Source organism: Podarcis raffonei, chromosome 2 (assembly GCF_027172205.1).
Source record: "Podarcis raffonei isolate rPodRaf1 chromosome 2, rPodRaf1.pri, whole genome shotgun sequence".
NCBI lineage: Eukaryota > Metazoa > Chordata > Lepidosauria > Squamata > Lacertidae > Podarcis > Podarcis raffonei.
This window is the reverse complement of record NC_070603.1, coordinates 23790373-23818086: the sequence shown is the minus strand read 5'-3', so window position 1 is coordinate 23818086 and position 27714 is coordinate 23790373. Positions and strand designations below refer to the sequence as shown.

General features: G+C 43.9%; 1 protein-coding gene and 1 long non-coding RNA gene across 2 annotated transcripts in view; one reads left to right on the top strand and one right to left on the bottom strand.

Annotated features, from left to right (window-relative positions):
- Nucleotides 1-18840, bottom strand: part of LOC128407242 (uncharacterized) — a 106786-nt gene extending 87946 nt beyond the window's left edge. Inside the window, exons 1-2 of the long non-coding RNA XR_008328744.1 lie at nucleotides 18774-18840; nucleotides 14064-14159 (exon numbers count right to left, since the gene is read on the bottom strand). This is a non-coding gene — a long non-coding RNA (uncharacterized LOC128407242). The remainder of the gene's footprint in view (nucleotides 1-14063; nucleotides 14160-18773) is intronic.
- Nucleotides 296-27400, top strand: CACNG1 (calcium voltage-gated channel auxiliary subunit gamma 1). The gene is made up of 4 exons (XM_053375348.1): nucleotides 296-670; nucleotides 20449-20523; nucleotides 24854-24991; nucleotides 26634-27400. The coding sequence occupies exons 1-4, from the start codon at nucleotides 427-429 to the stop codon at nucleotides 26858-26860; spliced, it is 684 nt and encodes a 227-aa protein (XP_053231323.1). The 5' UTR covers nucleotides 296-426; the 3' UTR covers nucleotides 26861-27400.
- The last annotated feature ends 314 nt before the right edge of the window (nucleotides 27401-27714 follow it).

Below are 27714 nucleotides of genomic sequence, written 5' to 3'. Positions count from 1 at the left end.
AGTGTATGCGTCATCCTGGCACAAAGCTACAGAGGTGACTATTCATTGCACAAGTCAGCCTCAAGTCAGCCTGTGGAATTCGCAACACAAATCCCAGCAGGCATGGGGCCGTAACCTGAGCAGAGCCACTTACTTCACTCATTCTGCGCATTAATAGAAGCCTCACTCACACCAGCCAGTCTAGTCATCTAACCCCCTGATATATCTCAACAGCTGTAGGTATGGCTGGCAGCCTGTCTTTCCCAGCCCCCAACTTGCTCCACTTTGGCATTGCAGGGCTGACATTTCAAAATGCTTTCAGACACCAAGACTTTGGAACACTCCTCAGATATAACTCACAGTCTTCCTTGCCACTGGCAGCTGACAATCCAGAAGTAAGCAGTAGCCACAGCATTAACTAAGCATCTAGGCATAAGTTTTCCAAGCATGGCTGAAGGCAAGACTTGCAAAGTCCGGGTGACTTTTGCTATTATTTTGATAGGCGTCGCTTTAATGTTTACAGCCGTGGTGACAGATCACTGGGCTGTGCTGAGTCCTAAGGTGGAGGAGTACAATGCTACTTGCGAGGCGGCTCACTTTGGACTATGGCGGATCTGTACAAAGCGGATCTTCATGAAAGAAAATGAGACGGACAAGGAGAAGGGTTGTGGGCCAATAAGCCTGCCAGGAGGTATGTGTCTCTGTTTACTAAATAACCACCTTGACAAAGCATTGTAGACTATATTACAACACCGAGCCAGATACGTTTTAGAAAGTTAAACAGCGTTCTGGGAAAATGGAATCAGAACCACCTCTTTTGGCATATATTGTATAAATCGTTTCTCCCATGCTCATCAACTAGCCTTTATTTTTGTAAACCACTTTACAGTGGCTATTTACAATCTAGCGGTGTATAGATTTTATTAAACAAAAAATTGCAGGGGAGGCAGAAGATGAGAGATATTTTCTCCTGGTTCTTTGGTAGTATGAGTTCAGTGAATCTAGTCTTACAGAGCTGGCATAAATCCTTATTCAAAAAATTATAACAAGGGCTTGGTCTCCGTAAAAACTCCAGTATATCAAACCCAGCACAGGAGACGAAGAACGATGTCAAAGGTACAAAGTTAACCTATACTTAGAAGTTAACATCAATAAGTTTGATTACATAGCAGGAAAACACAGGACCATAAGCCATGGATCATTTCGCTACAGGATAACCATTCAATTTAACAAGCAAAACTTAGCTGCATCGCTGGAAATAATTGCAGTGAACTCCTTCATACATGCTTCTGAATGCATGATAGTAGAGAGCATCACAGATGTGAAACATAAACAGTAGTATAGCCATCAACTTTTAGTGATGATTTTAATGTTTTGAATTTTTTGGAAACTGCTTAGAGGTTTTGGAACCGTCAAGTGGTATATGAATTTTGTTAAAGAAATAAAATATAGCAATGAGGTATCACCCCCTAAATGGGTACTCACAAAGTTCATATATTACTACTCTTGACTTGCCTTCTCAAGATGGACCACAAGCTTGGTCAATGCATTCATGTGGAAGGGGGAATTACAGCAGCAGCCTCTTCTCCCTGCTCCCACATGCATTTGTCCATGTTCTGAATAGTTTCTACATATGTTCAATGGTTACATGCATAGAAATGTTGTGTGGTCGTATGTAGAAGCTGGTGTCTGCATTCCTTTGTTGTGTGGGCTCTGTCTGAATCTTTTATGTTTGGCTTATGCCAAAGATGGAGCCGTTTCATACAGGTTTCAAGGCTGGCATTGGACCCATTACTGAATGACTTTTGTTGAAAGAAAACACGGGCATGCAGTCCTGTTAGTTCTCCTGGACCTCTCAGTTGCTTTTAACATCATCTGCCCTAGTATCCCCTTCTGGAGAGGGGTGGAAGGCACTGCTTGACAGTGATTCCACTCCTACTCAGGTGGCCATTTCCAGAAGATGATCCTGGGAGATCACTGCTCAACCCTTTCGCAGTTGCTACGTCCTATTCTTTCTGTTTCACATCTATATGCAACCAGAGAGAGAAGTCATCCAGAGACTTAGCCTAGGTGTCACCAGTGCATGGAGGTCACCCATTTTTATCTCTTTTTCACAAGGTATGGCTGTGCATGAGTGTGGTAATGGACTGGATGAGGACCAACAAACCAAGACTCAGTCCAGGTTGATGCTTTATCCACCTAGGTGAACAATGTTCAGCCTAGATGGGAGTTGTGCTTCCTCTAAAGCAGGGTTTCCTAAACTTGGGTCTCCAGCAGTTCTTGGACTACAGCTCCCATCTTCCCTAGCTAGCAGGACCAGTGGTCAGGGATGATGGGAACTGTAGTCCAAAAACCGCTGGAGATCCAAGTTTGGGAAACCCAGCTCTAAAGCACGGGTAGGGAACCTCCACTCCACAGTCCAAACTTGGTCCACCAATTTTGCTTCTGAGGCCATTTTCTCCAAACTATGTCCACCTATTCCACACCTGACATCGTATGTTGGGCAGGTAGATATGGAGTCCCCAAAGAAAGCAGGATTGGACATCAGCTGCAAACTTTGACAGGCCAATCAGGCCAATCACCTGACATCATTATGACATCAGGGTGCTGCCCACATGTCAAAGTTGGCCCATGAGGTGGGGTGCGGAGATAAATATCTAGCCCACTGGGGCAAAAGTGTTCCCCATTCCTGCCATTAATAGTTTGATACCAAGTTACCCAAAAGACCTCCTTTTCCCGTAGGTAGAAGATTAAATTTCCTCTTTGAAAGCCCTGCTCTGTGTGTCCTCACTGAATTGAGTCCTCACTTAATTAAGTGAGGTGGGCAACCAACAGTGAGAAAGCCATTTCAGTAGTGGCACCTGGTTATTGTTGGAACAGCCTTGCCAGGGAAGCTCACCTAGCCATACTTCAGTGGTCTTTTCAGCAACTTCCTAGTCACCCACACATTGTAAATAACTTGCAACCTCTGCTTTTGCTTTTAAATTATGGGGTTATGGTGAATTCCATTTTGTTGCGTTTATGTACCCCCTCGCCATTCTAAAAGTTTTATGTTTTACTTTATTTTTACTATTATTATTCATTGTAAGTCACCCAGAGAACTGGGCAACATACAAACGCCATTGATAAATAATGCTTCCACTCCCTTTGCGCCTTTGTGAATTCATTTTCTCAATTCGCTGTCTGGAAGGAATGAAGGGCTCTCTAACGTTCAGCTGCATCTGAGCAGCGGTGTCAAAGCAGAATAAATAAAGATGCTATGGTTTCTGGAAACAGGGGCCAAGGAAGCATTGGCCCTGTGGCAGTCTGTGCGTGATGGGAAACAATACCATGATATGGGAAAATGTTGTGAAAAGAGAAGCCTAGAGATTTGTGAGTGCGTCAGGAAGTGGGATTTTCAAGCACTGGGCAAGGCGATGGCATGCAAAGGAAAAGCTTCCTTTTCCTTTCATGGAAGTGTAGGAAAGATTATTTCAGCAGGTGTGTGTATCTTTTACCCATGCATCACAAGCTGCTACACCTGCCAAGACTCCCTCTCCTACACAACTATAAAAGGTGCCAAAGCTCTGTCTTCCTTCTGCATCAGGGATTGTAAAGTGTTTTGCTCAGGGCCATGACAACGTAGATGCAGGCCTTTACTTAGCCTCTTGAAAGCTGGAACATGTGATCCAATGCTCCTTTTGAAACTGAACAGCACCTTGCGGAGATAGCTGTGACAAAAACAAGAAGCAAAACTCTGGCAGGGATCGCCACGCTGCTCCCTCTGCCCTGCCTGCCTGCCTGCCTTCTTTGGAGCCCAGCCATAGACATTGATATGTTAGCCTTTCAGTAAAATACCGTATTTTTTGCTCTATAAGACTCACTTTTTCCCTCCTAAAAAGTAAGGGGAAATGTGTGTGCGTCTTATGGGGCGAATGCAGGCTGCGCAGCTATCCCAGAAGCCAGAACAGCAAGAGGGATTGCTGCGTTCCCTGCGCAGCTCTTGCTGTTTTGGCTTCTGAGATTCAGAATATATTTTTCTTGTTTTCCTCCTCCAAAAACTAGGCGCATCTTGTAGTCTGGTGCATATTATAGAGCGAAAAATACGGTAACCATCATTACACAGAGTACCTATCATCTTGTTTCGTTCAGTAATTCTGACCACGGTTTGCATTGCCTTGGGAGGCAGGTAACGCACATCCTATCAATGCGAGATGTTTATAATTCTGGCAAAATGTATAGATCCAAGGCACACTCTCCTTTGAAAAGTTGTGGCATTCATCATATGAAATTTATTGGTGGGTTTATTATTTATTGCTTTTTATAACCTGCTTTCGTGAAAGGGCCCCAAGAAAAAACCATTTTGTGTGCATTCAAAGCACGCGTGTCTGTGCATGCGCAGGCTGTTTTCAGAAATGGAAGAGGGCAGAACAGGCATGGAACAGGGCAGGGCGCAGTGGGCTTATGTGCGCTCTGCCAACACACGCAATGACCCAGAACGCAACCCCTGTGCAAATCGGGGGCTGCCTGTCCATATAACATTAAAACAATAGCTAACAATATCCTTGAAGGCTAAAACATGTAAAACACAACCCATATATCTCAATAGCAGTCGAGATGGCTGCAGGTAAGCAAGCAAAACAAACCCTACCATTTCAACACCAAACCTCGGCCCTCCCAAAAGCCTGCTAAGAGATGCATTTTAGTCAGTCAACAAAATGCCAGCAATGTTGCTGAATGATTTACCTGAGAGGCAAAGTAATGCTACAGGCAAGGGGCCACAACAGAGAAGGTCCTTACTCACTAGCAGGGTGAGGTCATTTGCTGATCTTAATGCCAGGGCGGGTTGATTCAGGGGGAGGCATTCATTCATGTATTTTGGACCAAGTAAATAATCATACTTACCTTGAACCAGGCCCAGAAGGTAATTGCCAACTGGCACAATTCCTTTAAAACAGACTTCTCTTTCCCTACTAGTGCAGGCATAGTCAGCTGATTCAAAACTTCTGGCTCAACTTTCTGCTCCATCAATTGACACACCCTCCTTCCCATCTTATATCTGATGCCTTTTTATGGTCTTTCTTGCCAGGTTTAGAACTGGTCTGGGTGTTGCTGTTTTTATTATTACTACCATTACTATTACCGACCCAGCATCTGACTCAGGCTCCAGTCCTGTGATGTGGTTTCTGAAACCTAGAAATTTGTGCCTGAGACTGATCTAGAGATGCTGGCTTGAGGGAATATGCCACAGCACCTCTTCCTTCTTCTATCGAACTTACGGAGACTACAGCTGGCCTCCAGGAACAAAAGTTCCTACACAGAAATTGACTAATCCATTATTTCTTTAAAATCTGAAGGAGACGGCAGCACCTTACTTGCCAGAAGAAAAAGGGACAGTCAAACAAAACAGCCCCTTGCAAGTTGCCCATGTTACCCACTGGCCTGCCAACCATGCTAATTCACAGCACTCATCAACATGTGCCGAGTGGAGGATTAAATATCACCCACCCTAAGAGTGCTCCTTTATAAACTAGATCCCGCCTTCATACTATTCTGGAACACTACAGTCGCATGGTATTGTATAGCAATGCAATGATTTTTTTTAAAGTTATTGTTACTATTTTACAGTTACAAATATTCAACACAGCCTAGGACCCTCGTACCTACAGGATCGCCTCTCCTGGTATGCCCCGCGGAGGACCTTAAGGTCCACAAATAACAACACTTTAGAGGTCCCAAGCCGCAAGGTGGTTAGATTGGTCTCAACTAGGGCCAGGGCCTTTTCAGTACTGGCCCCAACTTGGTGGAACACTCTGTCACAAGAGACTAGGGCTCTGCAGGACTTGACATCTTTCCGCAGGGCCTGTAAGACACAGCTGTTCTGCCTGGCCTTTGGTTTGGACTCAGTCTGACCCTTATGTTTCCCTCCCCTTGTGGGTTTGATTTATGGGCTACTATTAAAATGAGGCTGCATTTTAAATTGTATTTTAACCCTTATTTTAATAAACTGGTTGTTGGGGTTGGTTTTGGGGTTTTTTGTTTGTTTCCCCCACTATTGTGTTTTATTATAATTTTATTGGTGTTATCCGCCCTGAGCCCAGCTCTGGCCGGGGAGAGCGGGGTATAAATAAAAAAATGTTGTTGTTGTTGTTGTTGTTGTTGTTAACAACACAAATTCCAGACACAAAGATCTTCATAGATGAGGCGGAAAATCACAGGGTGGGTGCCCCACCTACTCCTGCCACAAGAGAAAGAGAAACCATAGCAGCGGCTTGTGGCGAGAGCTCACAAGCGCTCTGCAAGATTTCACTGGAAGCCACTGCTTCTGCACGACCCCAGTTAGCGAGGCTTTGGCAGGGTGGCAGTGCCACAGGGGTTGGGGCAGAGGGGTGGAGGCAGGGGCAGCACATTCCTGTTCTGCCTCTGGTGAAGTGGGATGGGCCACACCCAATATAAGAGCACAGCAGTTCCTTTCAGACTATTTCAATTGTTAGTTCCACGGAAGGGGAAAGAGAGCTGCAGTAAAACATATTTTGTCAAAGCTGAGCACGTTACTGAAGCTGGCATTGCATTACGAAATAAATCAAAGTAGAGACAACTGTTTCATTAGGATCTAATAACCTAGCAACAACAAGCACAAAACACACAACCCTGTTTAAAACAACCAACCTTTTGCCTGGAATTATGTGGCCTCTCTAATGTGACCAGGGACTGGTAGGAACTTTAAAAAAAAACACAACTGTTGAGATAATTGCATGGTTTCCTATTCATGTTTTAACATTGCCTTTTCCATTGTTTGTACGCCTCTGATTAGCGAGAGAAAGCCAGTCAGAAGACAAATTGAAAGCTTGCAATTTGCTGGCTGGAGAGCTAACAGATGATTGCAAAGCTTTCAGCACTTTAATTTAATTTTGCAAAGCACTAGATGCCTTGATAGCACTATAAAAATAATAAAGGATAATCATTGGGAGTAATAAATTACTGCGTCTGCCATTCAGAAGAAATGCGAGAATTTCTGAGAGTCTCAGATGGCAGGAAGCGGGGGGGACGGGGGACCCAGAGTGGTTATTTACAACCCAGTTTAGTAAAATCCCAAGAATGCCCATCAAATCTCTCTACAGACATGCCTCCACCCCCCAGTCTCAGTTAGGCACCATAAATTCTAGTCACACTGCTCTGACTTAACTCACAATCTCTATAATTGTCTATTTGTTTGCTGTGCACATTTGAAAGGCAGCAGAGGGGTGTGTATAGCTCAGCTATGTTCTATCTATGCTGGCATATGCTGACATCCATCACCGGCAGCAAATACACTTGGGCTGCACTGGTTATGAATCTGTTTTATTAAGACAGCTGGTTATTTATGGGCTTTAAATTTAACCAGCAACGTGCAGCGGAGGTAGGTCCGTGTGCTTTACCCAAGATCGCTTTTTGCAGAAAGGGAAAAAGAAAGGACCTATATTTCAGGTAGGCTTTAAGCAAGCGGGTGGTGCTGTGGGTTAAACCACAGTGCCTAGGACTCGCCGATCAGAAGGTCAGCGGTTCGAATCCCCGTGATGAGGTGAGCTCCTGTTGCTTTGTCCCTGCTCCTGCCAACCTAGCACGTCAAAGTGCAAGTAGATAAATAGGTACCGCTTTGGCGGGAAGGTAAACGGCGTTTCCGTGCGCTGCTCTGGTTCGCCAGAAGCGGCTTAGTCATGCTGGCCACATGACCCGGAAGCTGTACGCCGGCTCCCTCAGCCAATAAAGCGAGATGAGCGCCGCAACCCCAGAGTCGGTCACGACTGGACCTAATCGTCAGGGGTCCCTTTACCTTTACCTTTATGCTGAAATGTGATGGCAAACCAAACCACTAACAGTACAGTGGTACCTCCAGTTATGAACGCTTCAGGTTACGAGCTCCGCTAACCCGGAAGTAGCTGCTCCTGGCTGCAAACATTGCCCCAGGATGCGACCAAAAATCATGCGCTGGAGGTGTGCGTGCAGCGGGAGGCCTCATTAGCAAAAGCACGCCTCAGGATAAGAACGGTTTCAGCTTAAGAATGTACTTCCAGAACGAATTAAGTTCGTAACCAGAGGTACCACTGTATATTGTAAACATGATCTAACTGTAACTTAACCAAGGCCCATCAATATGCATTTTAATAGCAAAGCAAGCCACTTAACAGGAAATAAGAGTGTCTTTTAAGAAGGCAACACTCCTTCTCATAGAGAACCTTAATTAAGAAACAATGCAGTTTGTCATCTTGAAATTGCTAGGACATCCCTATTTTCATCAGAGAAATATTGGGATGTGCCTATTTTCATCAGACAAACATTGGAGGGTATGCTACTACAGTATTACTAGCAGTAGTAATACAGCATTGCCCTATTTTCACTTGGCAAATGTTCCTTCGATATCAACCCCTTCAATAATGTATTAATCAATACTCAGTTCTAGTGACTATTTGTGAACTTTTCTGTTATTGGGGGCTGGGGGAATGGGTGACTACAATACTGGCTGTTTGTTCCTTTCCAAGGAAGCAATTTTCCAAATCTCAACTCAAAAGTAAATATTTTGGATGTTCATTTCCCCTCCCCTCAAAAACTTAGGAAACAAGTGAAGTTGAGTTGGATACAACCCAATTGATCTTAACATGGGATCCAGCCTCGCCTTTCCAATTAGAAGGGAGTTGGTAAAATTTCAGGATGCTTCTGGTGGGCTGTTTATTGGCACAATACTGAGTTGCTGAATAACTGAGTTGTTGAATAGCAGAATTATCTCATCACTTTTCTAACTGCAAAATTGATGGGAAATTGCCCTGGAAAGTGTGGAATAATAACCACTAGCTGGCAATGCAAACTTCCATGCAAACATTATCAAAACGATTGCTCAATAAACAGGTGATGTTGTATATCCTCAGTGCACATTTTGTGCATACATATCAATATGAATACTCAATGAACAGCCGGTCTGGAAGCTCCTTTCAGCAAATCAAAATATGCTCTTTCCAAATGACGCTCTTTCTTTCTCCTTTTTTCCAGTGGCAATAGCAATTTGCATTCCAACAATTAAAGAGCTCAATAGATACAACCCAGGCTCTCCTGGTATGCCCCACAGAGGAACTTACGGTCTTCAAATAAAAACATCTTGAAGGTCCCAGGCCACAGAGAGGTTAGGCTGGCCTCAACTAGAGCCAGAGCTTTTTCGGCTGCGGCTCCAACCTGGTGGAACGCTCTGTCGCAAGAGACAAGGGCCCTGCAGGACTTGACATCTTTCCGCAGGGCCTGCAAGACAGAGCTGTTCCACCAGGCCTTTGGTCAGGGCGCAGCCTGACTCCCTCCTTTGGCAATCTTTACAAAACTTTAGTTTATGGTTGCCATCAATTTGTATTTTAATTAATTTTTATAATGTTTTTATAATGTTGCACTGTTTTAGTGTTGTTAGCCGCCCTGAGCCCGGCTTCGGCTGGGGAGGGCGGGATATAAATAAAAAATATTATTATTATTATTATTATTATTATTATTATTATTATTATGTCATCAGCCTAGATGCTGTGTAGAAGCTTTAATAGGATGAGCCCCAGCAACAGGAAAGCAAGGTGCAGTTTTAGTTCTGTATTCTGACCAGCTTTTATTTCATTAACATGGATGTGTTTTTGTTTTAAAGATTTTGCAACTCGTCCCGAAATCCGCAGATAATAGGCAAGCTAAAAATACTCTAAAATAAATGAATAAATAAAATTTGCTCCCGGGGAAATGAGAAAGGAGGTTTGCACATAGCCATGACTCAGAAATCATCAGCAGTCAATTCGGAAAGAGTCCATGGCTCTGCAGCCATAACCTGGGGAACTTTACACAAACAATTCCGTCTGGGCCTCTTGTTTTTCAAACGGCAGCCCCCTCTGTCCAGCACAAGTTGAAAAATAGATTTTGGTGTGGCAAATAATGTAAACAAGGTGCATAGAAAGACCCGGTTAATATGTGCAAACCCCTAGAGCTGTTATAGCATAGTGGCTAAGAATCACAGAACTGGAAGGAACCCTGAGGATCACCTGGTCCAAGCAGGGATCAAACTTGCAGCCTTGGCATTATCAGCACCACGCTCTAACCAACTGAGCTATTCAGAAGGTCACAGACTAAGCAACACGTCAGGAAGCCTTCCAGTCTCATCTCTGCTGTGAACTCACTACGTGGCCACTTTTTCTCAGCTTCAGTTTCTGCATCTAAAATATGGGCGATGCACACTTACGGTACCTTACATGGTTGTTGTGAGAATTGCAGCTAGAGGATGCATGTAAATCGCTTTGATCACTTGAGAGCACTAAAGCAAGATTAAGCATTAAGGAGTGCTTCAAGTTATGATCCATGCATGCCAAGGTGATACGCAATTAGATGTTGATGTTTCTTAGGAATTCCATGCCTTGAAGGGCTTTTGTATGAGCTCAGTTGAAAAACAGTGGACAGGGCTAAAACCACCCCCAGAGACACCAGCTATGTAGCTTTCTTGCGCCATTTTCAAATCATGGCCAGCACACACACACACACACACACACGCACACACACACGCACAACACACACACACCCTATCTACAGACAGAAGTTGTCTCAGCACTGATGACTGATCTACAGGTGTCCTGCTCAGGTGGATCATTCTCTGAGACCCAGCTTGCCAATTTCCATGCATACACCAAGGCCCTGTACAACTACGAACCACAGTCCTGTGTGCTAACTAAATAGGCAATAAAACAAGTGACAAGATACCAGCCCAGTATAAAAGGATTTGCACAACTGGTTCAGATCACTGCAGAGATCATACTCTGTCTGCCTTTCATCCTCTGACAACTCGCTGCACAAAATAGGATCAGTATAGGCTTGTGGTGATCCAGCTCTGTGATTCGTTTAGCCATGTAAACTTGGATAATATTCCTAGTGGCAACAAAGAACAACAGTGTATGGAAAGTTTTCATCCATTAAGAAATATATTCCCTATCGGGGGCATAACACAACAAGCGTTTTTTTAAAACATCATTTTTAGCACTGGTAGAAACCGAAGTGCCTTCATTCTGATGAGCGATAAGCGATTCTGTTCAAGAAGATAGTATTCCCAAGTGCAGTGAGTCACACTGAAAGTGTCTTCATAACAAAAGCAGGTTTATTCTACGACTATTTTTCTAAACCAATCAGTCAGGCATTCAGGATTGTTCTGCTCATTTTGCCAGAACAAATGCAAATGCATAATAACCCTGTTAATGCTCATGATGGAGCAATGTTTGCCTGCCCTAGTCTTAAACTGTAGGCTTCACTCTTTAACTTCAGAATGTGGGAACCTGGCCCTGATACATTGCAGCTTCCAGTGAACTATTAATATTACTGACTGGCAAGATTAAGAGACTGCATGGTAATGTAAGTAAAAGGTAAAGGTACCCCTGACCATTAGGTCCAGTCACGGACGACTCTGGGGTTGCGCACTCATCTCGCTTTATAGGCCAAGGGAGCCGGCGTACAGCTTCCAGGTCATGTGGCCAGCATGACTAAGCCGCTTCTGGCGAACCAGAGCAGCACACGGAAGCGCTGTTTACCTTCCCATCGCAGTGGTACCTATTTATCTACGTGCACTGGCGTGGTTTCAAACTGCTAGGTGGGCATGAGCTGGGACCGAACAACAGGAGCTCACCCTGTCACAGGGATTCGAACCGCCGACCTTCTGATTGACAAGCCCTAGGCCCTGTGGTTTAGACCACGGCGCCACCCGTGTCCCGGTAATGTAAGTACATATTCTAATTCGAAGTGTGTAGAATAATACTTATTCCCCCTTATAACTACCTTGGTCCAACGATCAGTAAACTTAGAATCATAGAGTTGGAAGGGACCCCAAGAATCATCTATTCCAAACCCCTGCCCTAGAGAAATCTCAATTAAACTTGGTATGAGACAGTAAACAAGGGTGTAATTTAATATTCAAATAGAGGAGAGTAAGTACTATTGAGGGACGCAGGTGGCGCTGTGGGTTAAACCACAGAGCCTAGGACTTGCTGATCAGAAGGTCGGTGGTTTGAATCCCCGTGATGGGGTGAGCTCCCGTTGCTCGGTCCCTGCTCCTGCCAACCTAGCAGTTTGAAAGCACGTCAAAATGCAAGTAGACAAATAGGTACCGCTCTGGCGGGAAGGTAAACGGCGTTTCCGTGCGCTGCTCTGGTTCGCCAGAAGCGGCTTAGTCATGCTGGCCACATGACCCGGAAGCTGTACGCCCGCTTCCTCGGCCAATAAAGCGAGATGAGCGCCGCAACCCCAAAGTCAGCCACGACTGGACCTAATCGTCAGGGGTCCGTTTAAGTACTATTGAACCCAATGGGGCTTAAATCTGAGTAGATATGTATAGGATTGCACTGAGTAGATACATGTAGGATTGCACTTAGGTTGGTTTCTCCAACAACACACATACCAATAAAAATCTAATTATGATCCTAATTTTGGGACAGTCTCTGTTTCTGAGACTGTAGAGGATGCCTTTGGAGTTTTGAAATGCTAGTGAAGATAATATGTCATGATGCTTTGCTTAGTCTGATAACTAAATGCTATTCATCATAATCATCATCAATTTATTATGGTCAACAGACCAGAAATAAAATACTTTTTCAACTAAGCCCTCTTAAGCAAAGGAAATGGATTTCTGATTTGTGCCATTAAATCCACAATATGATTTTTATTTTTTGCACTTAGGTATATTGATTTGTTTGCAATCCATCTTCCTAAGAACACAGGAGATTTTAACCGTACATTAGGCAACTGAATTTCACTTCCTTTGTGTATGAATTGGCTTTCAAAATGGCTATGCTATTTTAGTAAGCTAAGCAAAGCGTTGCAAAAGTAATGTCATGATAATCAGTCATGATTTCTACAGGCACGAGCTGAAATCCAAATGGCTGTTTTCAGTGCTATCCTAGGCATGTCTACTCACCGAGTCCCATGGAGCTTACTCCAAGAAAAGCAACAGAGGATCACAGCCTTAAGCTCACCCCAGGTCCTTTACTCAAATGCATTGGAATTTCAGAAGCAGCACTCGCACCCGCTGCCATGCCATACTAAAAGCTACTTTTGAAACTCCACTCTGTTTCAGAAGCAGCAGGTTATACAAGACAGAAGTACTGTTCTTGGGGGACAGAGGGTGGGCTGGTGTGGAGTACTCCCTGGTCCTGAATGGGGTAACTGTGCCCCTGAAGGACCAGGCACACAGCCTGGGAGTCATTTTGGACTCACAGCTGTCCATGGAGGCACAGGTCAATTCTGTGTCCAGGGCAGCTGTTTACCAGCACCATCTGGTACGCAGGCTGTCTCGCCAGAGTGGTGCGTGCTCTAGTTATCTCCCACTTGGACTACTGCAATGCGCTCTACATGCGGCTACCTTTGTAGGTGACCTGGAAACTGCAATTAATCCAGTATGCGGCAGCTAGACTGGTGACTGGGAGTGACCGCCGAGACCACATAACACCGGTCCTGAGAGACCTGCATTGGCTCCCAGTACATTTCCGAGCATAATTCAAAGTGTTGGTGCTGACCTTTAAAGCCCAAACGGCCTCGGTCTTGTATACCTGAAGGAGCGTCTCCACCCCCATCATTCAGCCCGGACACGGAGGTCCAGCTCTGAGGGCCTTCTGGTGGTTCCCTCACTGCGAGAAGTGAGGTTACAGGGAACCAGGCAGAGGATCTTCTCGGTAGTGGCGCCCACCCTGTGGAATGCCCTCCCATCAGATGTCAAGGAAATAAGCAACTATCTTACTTTTAAAAGACAACTGAAGGCAGCCATGTTTAGGGAAGTTTTTTAACGTTTAATGCTGTATTGTGTTTTTAATATCCAGAGTGGCCGGGGAAACCCAGCCTGATGGGTGGGGTATAAATAATAGATGATGATGATGATGATGATGATGATGATGATGATGATGCACAGGGAAATAAATGCAGCCTAAGAAAAAACAATAGCATCCTTATTGTTTGACAGAACTAGGAGAATAGGAAGCCAGAACATTAATCCGTCTAGCTCAGTTGGATCCTGGCCATTTTACACACAAAACACCCCCAATCAAATATTTTCACTTGTCTACAGCCACAGTCTCATCGTATTTTACCTTCGTGTGTGACGAACTGGTCTGCTTCTTACCACCACAAAATGGGTGTCGTCTCCCTTGTTGTAACTGGAAAAGATGATCGAGAAGGGCAACTGTCTAAACCGAAGCAGAATGCTTTGTATTAAGAAATTAAAACCACACGTCTGTTTTGCAAACAGTACTGCTTATTCAGTTACCATAAATCTACCAAAGTACAGAAGATTAAATGTTGTGCTAAAGAACTACATTGTCTCTAAACCATAATTATTGTACCCACGCGAGCAGTAATGCACATGGTAGAGTGCCATCTTGCATTGAATAATTTCCATGTTATTCCATATTAGCAATTAATTTCAGTACTTAAAATGCCATTGCTCCATAAGCTAGCTGAAAGAGTATTTCTGATGTAAGACACCCAAGAGGATCTTTCCAATCACTTGGAGTTGCCTGAAACAGATGTTGCACTCTCCTCCTCATAACTTTGTTCTTATAGTCACACAACAACCACTGTTCCCCTAGTCTGACTCATGGGTGCTCAGAACCCAAAACTGGCACGATACTGTCCCATGGTGGAGGAGCACCAGTGTATTCATGAGGGATGATATAACGGTAAAGGTTGTGGCGCTCATCTCGCTTTGAGGCTGAGGGAGCCGGCGTTTGTCCACAGACAGCTTTCCAGGTCATGACTAAACCACTTCTGGTGCAACGGAACAGCGTGACGGAAACCAGAGTGCACAGAAACACTGTTTACCTTCCCATCGCAGTGGTACCTATTTATATACTTGCACTGGCGTGCTTTCAAACTGCTAGGTTGTCAGGAGCTGGGACAGAGCAATGGGAGCTCACCCTGTCGCAGGGATTCGAACTACCGGCCTTCTGATCAGCAAGCCCAAGAGGCTCAGTGGTTTAGACCACAGCGCCACCCACATCCCATGAGGAATGATGTACCAATAGTGCTCAGGCAAGCCTGGCACTCAAAGGCTCTGCAGGTTGATTAGAGTATGTTAAGCCATCATGTAGAAAAGCGAGGGAGGCGGGGAGAAAAATATCCATCCACACATGTCTTTTGGTGCACTTAGGGACCACTAAATCTAGAGTTGCCCTGCCTACAAGTAGGCATGGAAGGAGCAGTCAGTTTCAGATCTCTCAGTTTCTGATTTTTTGAATCTTAAATTCTCCACATTTCTGCAGCAATTTGCATTAAAATGGAATCTCATTAAAATTCATAAGCATCTGTCCAAATACACACATTTTTGTATGCAATTCTGACTAATGTACACCTTTTCTTGCAATTTCCCCATATATTATACAGTTTTGTATGTTATTTTCACTATTATATCAATTTTTATGCACACTCCCCCCAATAGACGCACTTCTGTAAACATCGTTTGGTTGGAGAACTGCATCCACAAAATTTGGTTAAGTTTCAAAGGCTGGCTGTGTTTCAGTTCTCATATGGTTTCAGAAAGAGCAAATTTGATAATTACCTTTAAATGCAAACTGAGTTGAATTTCCCACCCACCTCCATCCTTACCTGCAACCAAGAAATCCTGGACAATAATCCAAAGGACACCTGTTTGCTGCAAGCTTCATGCATTATTGTAGTGGAAATAAAAGACAGAAAACACTGTAATGCCACCTGTAGTCATTTTCTATGTAATGAAGGCATTACAGAGAACCTGCCTTATTTGTTGCAGCTGTGTGCAAATAAGTCATTGGCCTATTAACAAACAAAATTACTTATTTAAAAAGTGATAGAGCTGTTGTTGAAAAGCTTTCCTCCTTTGCCTCCATGGTAGCAAGCATGCACTGAAAATGTTTAGCTGTCCGTGCAGTGGATTTTTATTATAAGGGAATAATTCGTTTCTGAATTTAATTAGATGCGGAAGTTTTATCTCGTTTGTTACGGCCCAAGGACTGAACAAATAAAACTGCTACTACATTTTAAGAAGCGCAGCATGACAGAACACACACTCCACAAATCATGGGAACACAGAAACTTCCCATCCCTGTTTTTCTCGCAATTTAGGCACAGAATGAACCACTTCTCATTGCGTAACCACAGTGTAACCCTGCCTTACTCCAAAGCAAAATTCCCTAGGCAGGTATACTACATATTCTCTGGCATGCATTCCACGAATTAGGACAAATACCAGTAAGAACACATACAATAAATATTTAAAAACAATTAAATAAAGAAAAGAATGCACAACACGCACACTCAGAAGACCATGCTACAACAACCAATTATTTGCTAACTGAAAAAAGTTTTTGCCTGCTGGCAAAACGAAAGCAGATAGTGAGGGCAGCCCAGGGTGGAAGCAGTTTGGGAGCAGCCACCAAGAAGGCCCTGTCTCACATCCTCACCAAACATGCCTACGAATGTGGCATGATCAAGAGAAAGGCCTCTGCAGAAGATCTCCAAGGCCAGGCAGGCTCATACTGTATAAGGAGATGTGTTTCTTCAGAACGTTCCGCTATAATTTATCGGTGTTGACTCTGCCTTCCTCTTCAGCCCTATCTTTGTCAGAGGGGAAAGTGCTTAGAAGTTGGATTAGTTCTTGCAGGTTTATGAGGATTTGGTTTTGGGGCTCACTAGCTTGGGGAGGAGGTGTGTGATTCCTCAGGCTCAGGACAGGTGGGGGTCACATGCCTCGTCAAACCCAGAAGGTATAACAGGCCTGTGTGTCCTGGCCAGGCCTGCACGTCCTGCATCCTGACTAGGCCTCTGCATCTTGGCCAGGCCTCTGATTCCTGGCCTGAACAACTGCGTCCTGGCCCAGATGACATTTGTAGATGTGTGTGTGTTTTCTTTTTTCTTTTTGTGTTTTTTTTCTTCCTTGTTTGTATAGTTTTATTTTGGATTCGATGTTTATAATTTTTGTTGTAATTTTGCATTGAAATTTTTTTTAAAAAGGACTAAAAACAGAATGTAGCTCCAGAACTGTGAGAACCGTTTCTTGTTGCAGAAGCAGATTGTTACACCCAGTGCCAGATTTATGTATAAGCTAAATAAGCTATAGCTTAGGGCCCCACTCTCTTGGGGGCCTCCAAAAAAAATTTAAAGGAAAAAAACTTGGATGTACATTTCCAAAATATAAGATAAAAAACAAATAAAACCTACATACAGCAACAGTGTTTTGTGTTGTGTAGGCTCCTATGATGTAAGTAATCAAAATGTAAGTAAACAAAAAACAGCGACAATTTGTTGTTCACGAAGGACAGCTGGACATAAAAGGGGCCCCATTACGTTCAGGGCCTCATCAAATCTAAATCCGGCCCTGGTTACGCCAAGGTATGAGAAACTGAATTTCTCTCTTCTATGCAGCCCTAAAAAGCACAGGGCCCCAGCCTCTTTCTGCCACTTTACACATTTCCATCTTCTCTAGAGCAGGAAGAAAAGAAAGCAATAAATGAAGACCCACCAGCGGTAAAAGCCCAAAACTTTCATTACAGGTTACAGGGAAGCAGGCAGAGGGCCTTCTCGATAGTGGCGCCCACCCTGTGGAACGCCCTCCCTTCAGATGTGAAGGAAATAAGCAGCTATCCTATCTTTAAAAGGCATCTGAAAGCAGCCCTGTATTGGGACGTTTTTAATATTTAATGCTGTATTGTTTTTAACACTCGATTGGGAGCTGCCCAGAGTGGCTGGGGAAACTCAGCCAGATGGGCGGGGTATAAATAATATATTATTATTATTATTATTATTATTATTATTATTATTATTATTACTACTACTACTACTACTACTACTACTACTACTACTACTATACAAAAAGCAGCTCCCGTGTTCAAAGGCCTAGTTCTTGGCCTTTCCTAAAAGCTTTGCCAACTCCTTTAACTGATTGTGGGTTCTATCCAATTACAGTGGTACCTCTGGTTACGTACTTAATTCATTCCGGAGGTCCGTTCTTAACGTGAAACTGTTCTTAACCTGAAGCACCACTTTAGCTAATGGGGCCTCCCGCTGCCGCCGCACTGCTGGAGCACGATATCTGTTCTCATCCTGAAGCAAAGTTCTTAACCTAAAGCACGATTTCTGGGTTAGCAGAGTCTGTAACCTGAAGCGTATGTAACCTGAGGTACCACTGTAAGTCACTTCTGTTCACACATTAGAACTTTCTCTCCACACACATACACACACACACACCCCAAATTTGCTCAGGGGTTTCCTGCAACCCTCTGGGGCCAGTTGAGGGCAGTGTAGGGGGCACATAGAGGCTGAACAACTTCATTAGATCCAATCTATTATGTCTGTTAAAATTGTAATCACAGTTTCGTAAGTTCGTACTTGCCCACAGACTTCCCCAAAAGGCCTTAAACGAGTTAGTGTGTACTTAGCTGTGTCATCTGTAAAACAGGTCCCTGGAGGACTGTTTCAAAGATGAAGGACAGCAGGGCTGCAAAATATTATTAAAATCTTTATACTTTGTACCATGGCCTCTCAAGCAATAGATCATAAGGTTACCTCTACAATACTATTAAATATTTGTCACTTCCCTAAGATCTAGAGGTGGTGCTGCCCAGATTTCGATTGCTTTGGAAGGAGAGATCTCTTGAGGATTATGGCATTTTGTAACATATAGGGAAAGGTTTAAGGTTTAAGGTTTTGTTATGTTTTTGTATATGTTGGAAGCCGTCCAGAGTGACTGGGGCAATCCAATCTGATGGGTGGGGGTACAAATATAATAATAATAATAATAGTAGTAGTAGTAGTTGTTGTTTACTTACATCTATACCAGTAGAGCATAACTGGAGGCAAGTGGCATAAGGACTTCTAGCTGATAGCAGACCTGCTTCCCCCCAGCAGATCCCTAGAAAGATACAGGCTTCTTCTAAAACAGGGGTAGGCAACCTAAGGCCTGGGGGCTGGATGCGGCCCAATCGCCTTCTCAATCCGGCCAGCAGACAGTCTGGGAATCAGTGTGTTTTTACATGAATAGAAAGTGTCCTTTTATTTAAAATGCATCTCTGGGTTATTTGTGGGGCATAGGAATTCATTCGTATATGTTTTTCAAAATATAGCCCGGCCCACCACATGGTCTGAGGGACAGTGGACCGGCCCACAGCTGGAAAAGGTTGCTGACCCCTGTTCTAAAAGTTCTCCCCCTTTCAAGATTCTGCCGTTCCTTCTCCACAGAGATATTAAACTCCCAAGGCAGGGAAGGATGAGTAATCTTCCACAAACAGTTCTCACATTCCAGGGCGATCTTTCAACGCTTAGCTTCTGCTGAGGAAATACCAACCACTCATTCATCCCAAACCTTTAACTGAAATTTTCCAAACAAAGATATGGCTGGCACGGTTTGGCCAACATTCGTAACTATACTTCCTGTTATATTAGCACCAGCCAACTGTTGCTTGCTGCAGTCTTGTGATCTTGCGCAAAAGGAGCAAAAAATTCAGAATAGGTAACATAGTTGTTTGCTATACTTGGCACCTATAAAGCCTCCAATTAAATTCTTGATGTCTATGATATCATGTAGAGAAGGTCTAGGAAATATATTTGCCTGACATCTTAAAGCAGTGGTCCTGGTTAGTTAGAGATGAGGATGAGAATTGTAGTCCAAAAATAGCTGGAGACCCAAGTTTGGGAAACACGGTCTCAGAGCATGGGTAGCCAAACTGGTGCCCTCCAGGTGCTGCTGGACTACAACTCCCATCATCCCTCACCATTAGCCATGCTGGCTGAGGCTGATGGGACTTGGAGTCCAAAAAATCTTGATGGGCATCATGCTGCATAAAACCTGTGATAGAGAGCTGCTACAAGTCGGAGTAGGTGGGGAAGTACTTAATGAAATAGCTTGCCTCATTAAAAGGCCCTTTCCAAGAAGAAGAAAGAGAAAATACATAAAGGAAGCTGCCACTGTATACATACTTACCTTGAAGTAAGTTACTTATGAGAAAATGTCATATGACTGCACATTGTGTTATTTAAATCCCTTGACTGCTTCAGCAGACCCTCCAAGTGTCTCTGTTTTCCAGAGACAGTCCCAGATTTACAGAAGCCATCCCAGTTTCTGATTTGATCCCAGAATGTCCCACTTTTCCTCAAGACGTCCCTATTTTCACTAGAGAAATATTGGAGGGTATGTGACCCCAAAGCCAAGGAGATAAGTAACTATACAACCTTTAGAAGACATCTGAAGGCAGCCCTCTATAGGGAAGTTTTTAATGTTTAATATTTTATTATGTTTTTATATATGTTGGAAGCCACCCAGAGTGGCTGTGGCAACCTAGTCAGATGGGTGGCGTACAAATAATAAAATTATTGTGGTGGTGGTGATGATGGAACAGGACGTCCTATTTTCATCGAAGAAATGTTGGAGGGTATGCTTCAGCATTCAAGTGGAATAAAAAAAAAAAGTGCCTTTATCCATTTGCCTTTTCTTTTGTTTCCCTCCAGAACGCAACTGTTCCTATTTCACACACTTTGTCTCAGGAGAGAGCACAGAGATTTTTGAAGTGTCAACACAAAGAGGTAAGGAAAAACCGGTAAGGCGGCCATCTTGTTCTCACTACAATATGCCTCACACAATAAATGTCCAATTCAGGAGGCATGGAATGTGACTCCTCCTAAATACGGAAAGACAAAATGGGCTGCAATGGGAGGCTTTCCAGGGATACGATTGGATAACACAGTTCTGTGGAGTTAGTTGAAAATTCATATGGTGTAGCTACATAAAGGTTTGAGCTGCAATCTTATGCATCCTTACGTGGGAGCAAGCCCTATCGACTCCATGTGGCTTCCTCTTGAGTCGACATGCAGAGGATTGTGCTGCTAACTGGACTTTCTAGAGCTGGGGACAGGGTTCATAGTCACAAGTAAAATTTCGTTCTTAATAGTACTGGAAAGCCTTTCCCCCTCCTATACCTGTGTTCTTACTACACAACATATTTTAACATGTGTCTATAGTGTTTAGCTATCCTACTGCTGTTATTTTGGATTTTTAAGGTCTTTTCTTGCAATAAAATTATTTTTAAAAAATTAAAAATGTTCCTCTTCTTTCTATCAGCAGCCAATTTAGCTCACTCAGGCTTGAGAATGGGGAAGGGACCCTCCACAGTTTGTTGATGGGGATCAACCTGTTGACCTTCATTATCTTTTTCAGTAGTAATATGGCATCATTACTGCTAAATTCAAGTACTTTTACTATGGCTATCTGATAAAAACTGCCTTAACTATACACATGGGTAACTTTTATTATGTTTCAGAATAACAATATTTTAGGGTGGTATTCTTCTCTTTTTATATTTTATTTTATCTTATCTTATCAGATCTATTATATCTTGTCAGATTTCTTATCTCTCACCAGATCTCCTACCTCTTATCAGATCTGTGCTTCTTCCTCCACGCCAGCCCAACATCTTATTTCTTAATTCTTCAATACTATATATGTTAGCATGAGGCAAGCAAAAAAATGTTTGCAATTTTTATACAAATCACTGTTTTAAACGCCATGAAAGCTTGTTGCTGCTGCTGCTGTTGATAGTAATAATAATCTTAATAATTACTATAAAAATACTAATAATAATCTGAAGAGTTTCCTTCAACCTTTATGCTTTAAATCATAAACATTCTATGCATAAAAGTCTGGATTTCTGCACACATTTATTAGCTGTTTGCACACTATTAGAGGCATCCATTTGATCTCAAAAACATGTCTATCCCATCATTATTCACTTCAGAGGAAATCCTCAGAGTGCACTGCTAAAAAAGTTTTGTTTTTTTAAGTGCACAAACCATCTCAAATTCATTTTTCAAAGATGTTCAAAAGCATCTTAAATGTATGTCAGCCTATCCCAAGTGGAATCAACCTGTATCAGGGCCAAACTAGATATGATGGCAGCAGTTTAAACTGGAGGGTTATGGAGGAGAAATGTGCTCAGTTCACATTTTAATGCAAGCCTACCTTATTTGCCCACCCCAAGCCAACGCATGAAACAAAACACAGTTGTCCTGTTGTCAGGCCTCGGGGAAACGGCTTCCTCCCTCCCTTTGGCCATGGATGAGAAGAACAAAGCAAAAATAGTCTCCTCCGAGTTAAAGAGATTTTAATGTTCACAGCGAAAGAACAAGAAGTCCATTCTTGGGGGAAAGGTGCTTCCAATTAAAGTTTCCACCCACCTCACCGCGAGCCACTCCCGTCACTTTCTCATCTGGCAAGCCTTATCTGCTCTCCATGACCTTGGACTGATCGGTTGGACACCTTCCAGCGAAAGGGAGTCTGTTAATTCTCTCTCCCCGTTCTTCTTCTCCTAGCTGTTTCCCACTCAGTTCTGCCCAGCTGTTGTCTTCTGAACTATGCCCCTCTGCAAACCACTGCTTCAAATCTATACTGCTCCAGGGCAGCTTCAGGATCCTGGTCAGAAGCAGGGGGAAGGCGAGGTCCCCACCATTCCTCATCAGAGTAGCTCCCCTCAGCCTGGTCTCTGACACCTGTGTAATGTGCATGTCTCAAAATTTTGCAGTGCAGTTCTTCTAACCCTCCGCCCCCCGCTACTTGACAAAAATACATCTTATAATGTATTTTGTGGAAGGTATTCACAAAAATGCATATATCTAGTGAAAACAATGTACAAAATGCGTTGTATTGGGGAAACCTTGTTTGCAAAACTATGTGCATATTTACAGGATAACATATACAGTCATACCTCGGGTTGAAGTTGCCTCAGGATGAGCGCTTTCGGTTTGTGGCGACTTCCAGGTTTCGCCACTTGCGCATGCGCAGACGCTCAAAATGACGTCACGTGCATGCCTGGAAGCAGCAAATCGCGACCCGTGCACGCGCAGACGCGGGTTGCGTTCACTTCAGGATGCGAATGGGGCTCCAGAACGGATCCCGTTCGCATCCTGAGGTACCACTGTATGTGCAAAATAAAAATGCATAAGGGTTTTTGGGCAGACTCTTATTAGGAAACTGATGTGGGGCAAGCTGAACTTTTGGGGAAATGAGTAACGGATGTGGACAAATTTGCTTGGTGCTTATTTAACACACAGGACTGCCCAGGTAAGGGGACTCCGGCTGCAATTGCAAAAGTGGTCGCCAAGTGGGGAGGGCAGAAACCGCCCACTGCCAAAGGTCTGCCTCCCTCAGCTTCTTTGCCTCCTGCAGCTCCTCTCCCATGGTGCTTTTCTCCAGACTTAGGTGACTTCCAGTCCCGGAGTTCCTCTCAAGCCCTTGAGGAGAAAACTGGGGCTGTAAACTGAGGCAGATGGCTGGGTTCTGCACCTTTCACTGGGGTGCCATTTTTGCTGTTAAAATCAGAAGCTGCCCTTTTCCCCCCTATGTGATTTGGGACAGAAAAACATGAAGGAAAATATGTAATCAGAAAACAACAGATTAAAGTGAAACATGTTTGCCATTTTGCAAAAATCAGTGTACTTATATTGGAGCCAATTAGCAGGAAAATAACCTTCAAGACTTCTCCTAGATTGAACAAACGGGGAGTGGGGCATTGCAACACTTAAAAACAACATAAAAGGCAAATATCAGCCACTGTAATATTAATGCATGGCTGTGCGTGTTAAATATTAAATATATCTGCAAACTAATGCAATATGTAAACAAACCTCTGAATTATTAAATTAACATATCCATCCTTTCCTTGCTCAGATATTGGCTTGTTTGTTTGGCTTCATAACATACAACATACTTAGTTTAGCTATGCAGCGCAAGAGTGCTGACCTGAAGCCTTGGCTCAAAGAAAAGCTGTAAGTGAGATCGGATGGAAATGTCCCAATCCTGAGCAATATGAGCTTCTCAAACTGCAGATAACTCCAGTCCTGGTCGGACTGCACTGCCAATAAGTTTCCAGGCTCAATAGACCTATACAACGTTGTTGTTGTTTAGTTGTTTAGTCGTTTAGTCTGACTCTTCGTGACCCCATGGACCAGAGCACGCCAGGCACTCCTGTCTTCCACTGCCTCCCGCAGTTTGGTCAAACTCATGCTGGTAGCTTCCAGAACACTGTCCAACCATCTGGTCCTCTGTCGTCCCCTTCTCCTTGTGCCCTTCATCTTTCCCAACATCAGGGTCTTTTCCAGGGAGTCTTCTCTTCTCACGAGGTGGCCAAAGTATTAGAGCCTCAGCTTCACGATTTGTCCTTCCAGTGAGCACTCAGGGCTGATTTCCTTCAGAATGGAGAGGTTTGATCTTCTTGCAGTCCATGGGACTCTCAAGAGTCTCAACCTTATACAACCTTAAACGGCTCAAGAGGAGGGAGGCCAAGAGGCAGAGATGAATCCGGCTGGGAAAGCGGCATGGGTGTCTCCCCCTACTGTTGTGACAAGCTCCCCTCCCCCGGTCTCCCAGAACCAGGAGAGGGATGAAAAGGGCAGAGGAGAAGTTAGATTCATGCAGATTTTGTCTCAGATTGCTTTAGGGAAACCTGGAGAGAAGGGGACTTAGGCAGCTGTTAGGAGGCAGGGACCTTCAGTCTGAGCGACTGCCTCACTGGGGCAAGACCTCCCGGAGGTAAGTTGCTGTGCTCATTAGGCCTGACACTCCTGTGCAGATCCTATTTTTCCTAATAAAGAGTTAACTCCAAGTTTCTTGGTGTGATATGCTGCTGGCTTGCTCTTGTCAGATAGACATGAAATGTCAAAACATAAACTATCAATTAATGAATGAAATAATAAATGAGATTTGCACATGGAAAGCCTTGGATTGTCATAAGCCTTCACCACCACCACCACCACATATTCTTAATGATTTTTATTTGCTTTAAAGGAATTCTGCAGGACCAATGTGGCTGGAAGAGTTGTCTGAAGAGAGTCATCATTTTTTCCCTCTGTTTTGTCTTGACAGAATACAGCATTTCTGCAGCTGCCATTGCCATCTTCAGCGTGGGCTTTTCCATCATCGGAACTATTTGTGTCCTCTTATCCTTCAGGAAAAAGATGGATTATCTCCTAAGGCCAGCTGCTATGTTTTACACCTTTTCAGGTAGATCATCACACAAGGGGGTAAATGGATGCAGATTTCATGGTGTGAATCAAATTCAGGGGAAGATGGGGGGGCAGAATGTTGATAAAGATTCAAATAACAGAGGGGGGCAGATTTGAGTGGCATGCTAAAGAACGAAACAATTACTTTCACCTGGGAAAGAAACATACTGAGCTAGTTCATTGCTCTTAATTTCCTCTTGGTGTAAGACAGAGACCACATATTGGGCTCCATTTGTAAAGCTGCCTTGTCATTGCATGTTGGTTCTGCTAAGGGTACCCAAACTTCTCAGGATATGTTGTGATTGTTCATTCAAGCCTCTTGAAGTCCTTAGTTATGTGCCTGTCACTTCCCTGAGCAGCTAAAAGTTACCAAAGTTTGCCTTCTTTCTTGGTCTCGTCGTAATATTTCACTTATTTGCAAATATAGAAGTGGAGCACAGGTAGAGACAAGCAGCTTAAGACAAGCAGCAAATCCACTTATCTTCATCAGATCCCCAGAGAGCCACTCCAGCATCCCAAGATACCTGCCAGCCTCCAGCTAGCTCTCTGTCACCATTTCTCCTCTTGTCTTAAATGACAGCTTCTTGTGTTCCTTTTCTCTCTTGCACAGATGCTCTCTCTCTCTCTCTCTCTCTCTCTCTCTCTCTCTCTCTCTCTCACACACACACACACACACACACACACACACTTCTTTTAGCTCAGTGATGGCCAAACTTGGCCCTCCAGCTGTTTCGAGACTACAACTCCCATCATCCCTAGCTAATAGGACCAGTGGTCAGGGATGATGTGAATTGTAGTCTCAAAACAGCTGGAGGGCCGAGTTTGGCCATCCTGTCTTAGCTGATGGGCGGGGAACACCTTCCTTGGACTCTGATGGGTCTCTCACACAATCCTCCATTCCTTTAAGGACTTTTTTCCCTGGCCTTCCCGAACCATTCAGCAAGAAAATTTTGCTGGCAAAGGCTATGGCCAGGCCAGCCTTCACAGCTTTTGTTGTGTGCATGCATACACATACACATGTAGCCTGTGTGCATGAGCACGCAGACTTACAAACACACAGAACATGGAGGATAAGGCTGTCGAAGGCAACGAATCATATTGGCTGTATCCTACCAATCAGAGGTAAAGGTAAAGGGACCTCTGACTATTAGGTCCAGTCGTGACCGACTCTGCGGTTGCGGCGCTCATCTCGCTTTATTGGCCGGGTCATGTGGCCAGCATGACTAAACCACTTCTGGCGAACCAGAGCAGCGCACGGAAACGCCGTTTACCTTCCCGCCGGAGTAGTACCTATTTATCTACTTTGAGGTGTTGGTTCTGATCGGCAAGGCCTAGGCTCTGTGGTTTAACCCACAGCACCACCCGCGTCCCGATCAGAGGTAGCATGCCTCAAAATGCCAGGTGCTGAGGAACAACAGCGAGATGATGCTGTTGCCTTTATGTCTTGCTTACGGGCTTCCCATAGGCATCTCTGTGACAAGCAAGTGGTGCTGGACTGGACATTCTATTCTATATTCCAGCAACGGTGGGCAATCAGAAAGAAGATGTTGGATTCAGCTAAGCTCAAAACCAATTAAGATCACGACAGCGAACCCTGTTTGTCAGCTGTTTACAGCTTTTCCTTTCTTCCCTCCCTCCAGGCTTGTGCATTATCATATCCGTGGAAGTCATGAGGCAGTCTGTCAAAAGGATGATTGACAGCGATTACACGGTCTGGATAGAGTACTACTACTCGTGGTCCTTCGCCTGTGCCTGCGCCTCCTTTGTCCTGCTCTTCATCTGTGGGATTGCTCTGCTGCTCATCTCCTTGCCTCGCATGCCCCAGAATCCCTGGGAGACTTGTATGGATGCCGAGCCAGAGCATTAAGCCACTCCGGGCTCGGATTGCCACTTAAGTAACATCCTATCCCCCTGCTCTGAGCATGCATACGGAAAGGTCAGCTATATATATAGATATTATAAGAGGCCTCCAGGAGACAGATGACTGAAGAATCTTTGGAGAACACTTGTTTGTGGAATCGAAGGGGGAGGTTAAATACAAAGCATCGTTCATTTACAACAAAAAATAAAAGTGTTAAGATTACTGGCTCCGGAATCGTGTACAAATAATTGTGCTCTGCGGCACTATCAGTTTGTAATATGCCCAATGTAGATGAGGAACGGATAGCATTAATCCACTTGAATGGAAATGTGCATTTGAGAGAGTGCTTTTATCCATTTTTTTACCCCACCCAGCTTCCATAAAATATGAGGGGGAAGCAAAAAAATACAAGGCATATTCTTGCCTTCCTCTGTGAGTTAACCATATTCTCCATCTCTATCACTGGATGAGGACTTGATTGGCGAATGGCTGTAAATAATGTTACAACTAATCTGTGGAATGTACGACATCATTAAGCGCATAACAATAAAAAAAAGATTTTGGATAATGTCAGGGTGGAAGAGTCTTCCTAACCACATTACAAGCACCTTGCTGTTTAATGTCAGCTTTTGTGATTTTATTTGAGCTCAGTGAGACATCTTGACTGGGGAAAATGGTGAAATCACGTTTAAAATTGTATTCTTAGGATTGGAGGGCTGCAAGCGATCTCCTCCAAATCTAACTTTTTCTAACAAACTGACCCCATATACTCCACATCATGCAGTGTAACAAAGCAGAAGATCACCACCTTTCACCAAGGAAGAGGTGCCACTGAGAAGACAGAGAATAAATGTAGGAGG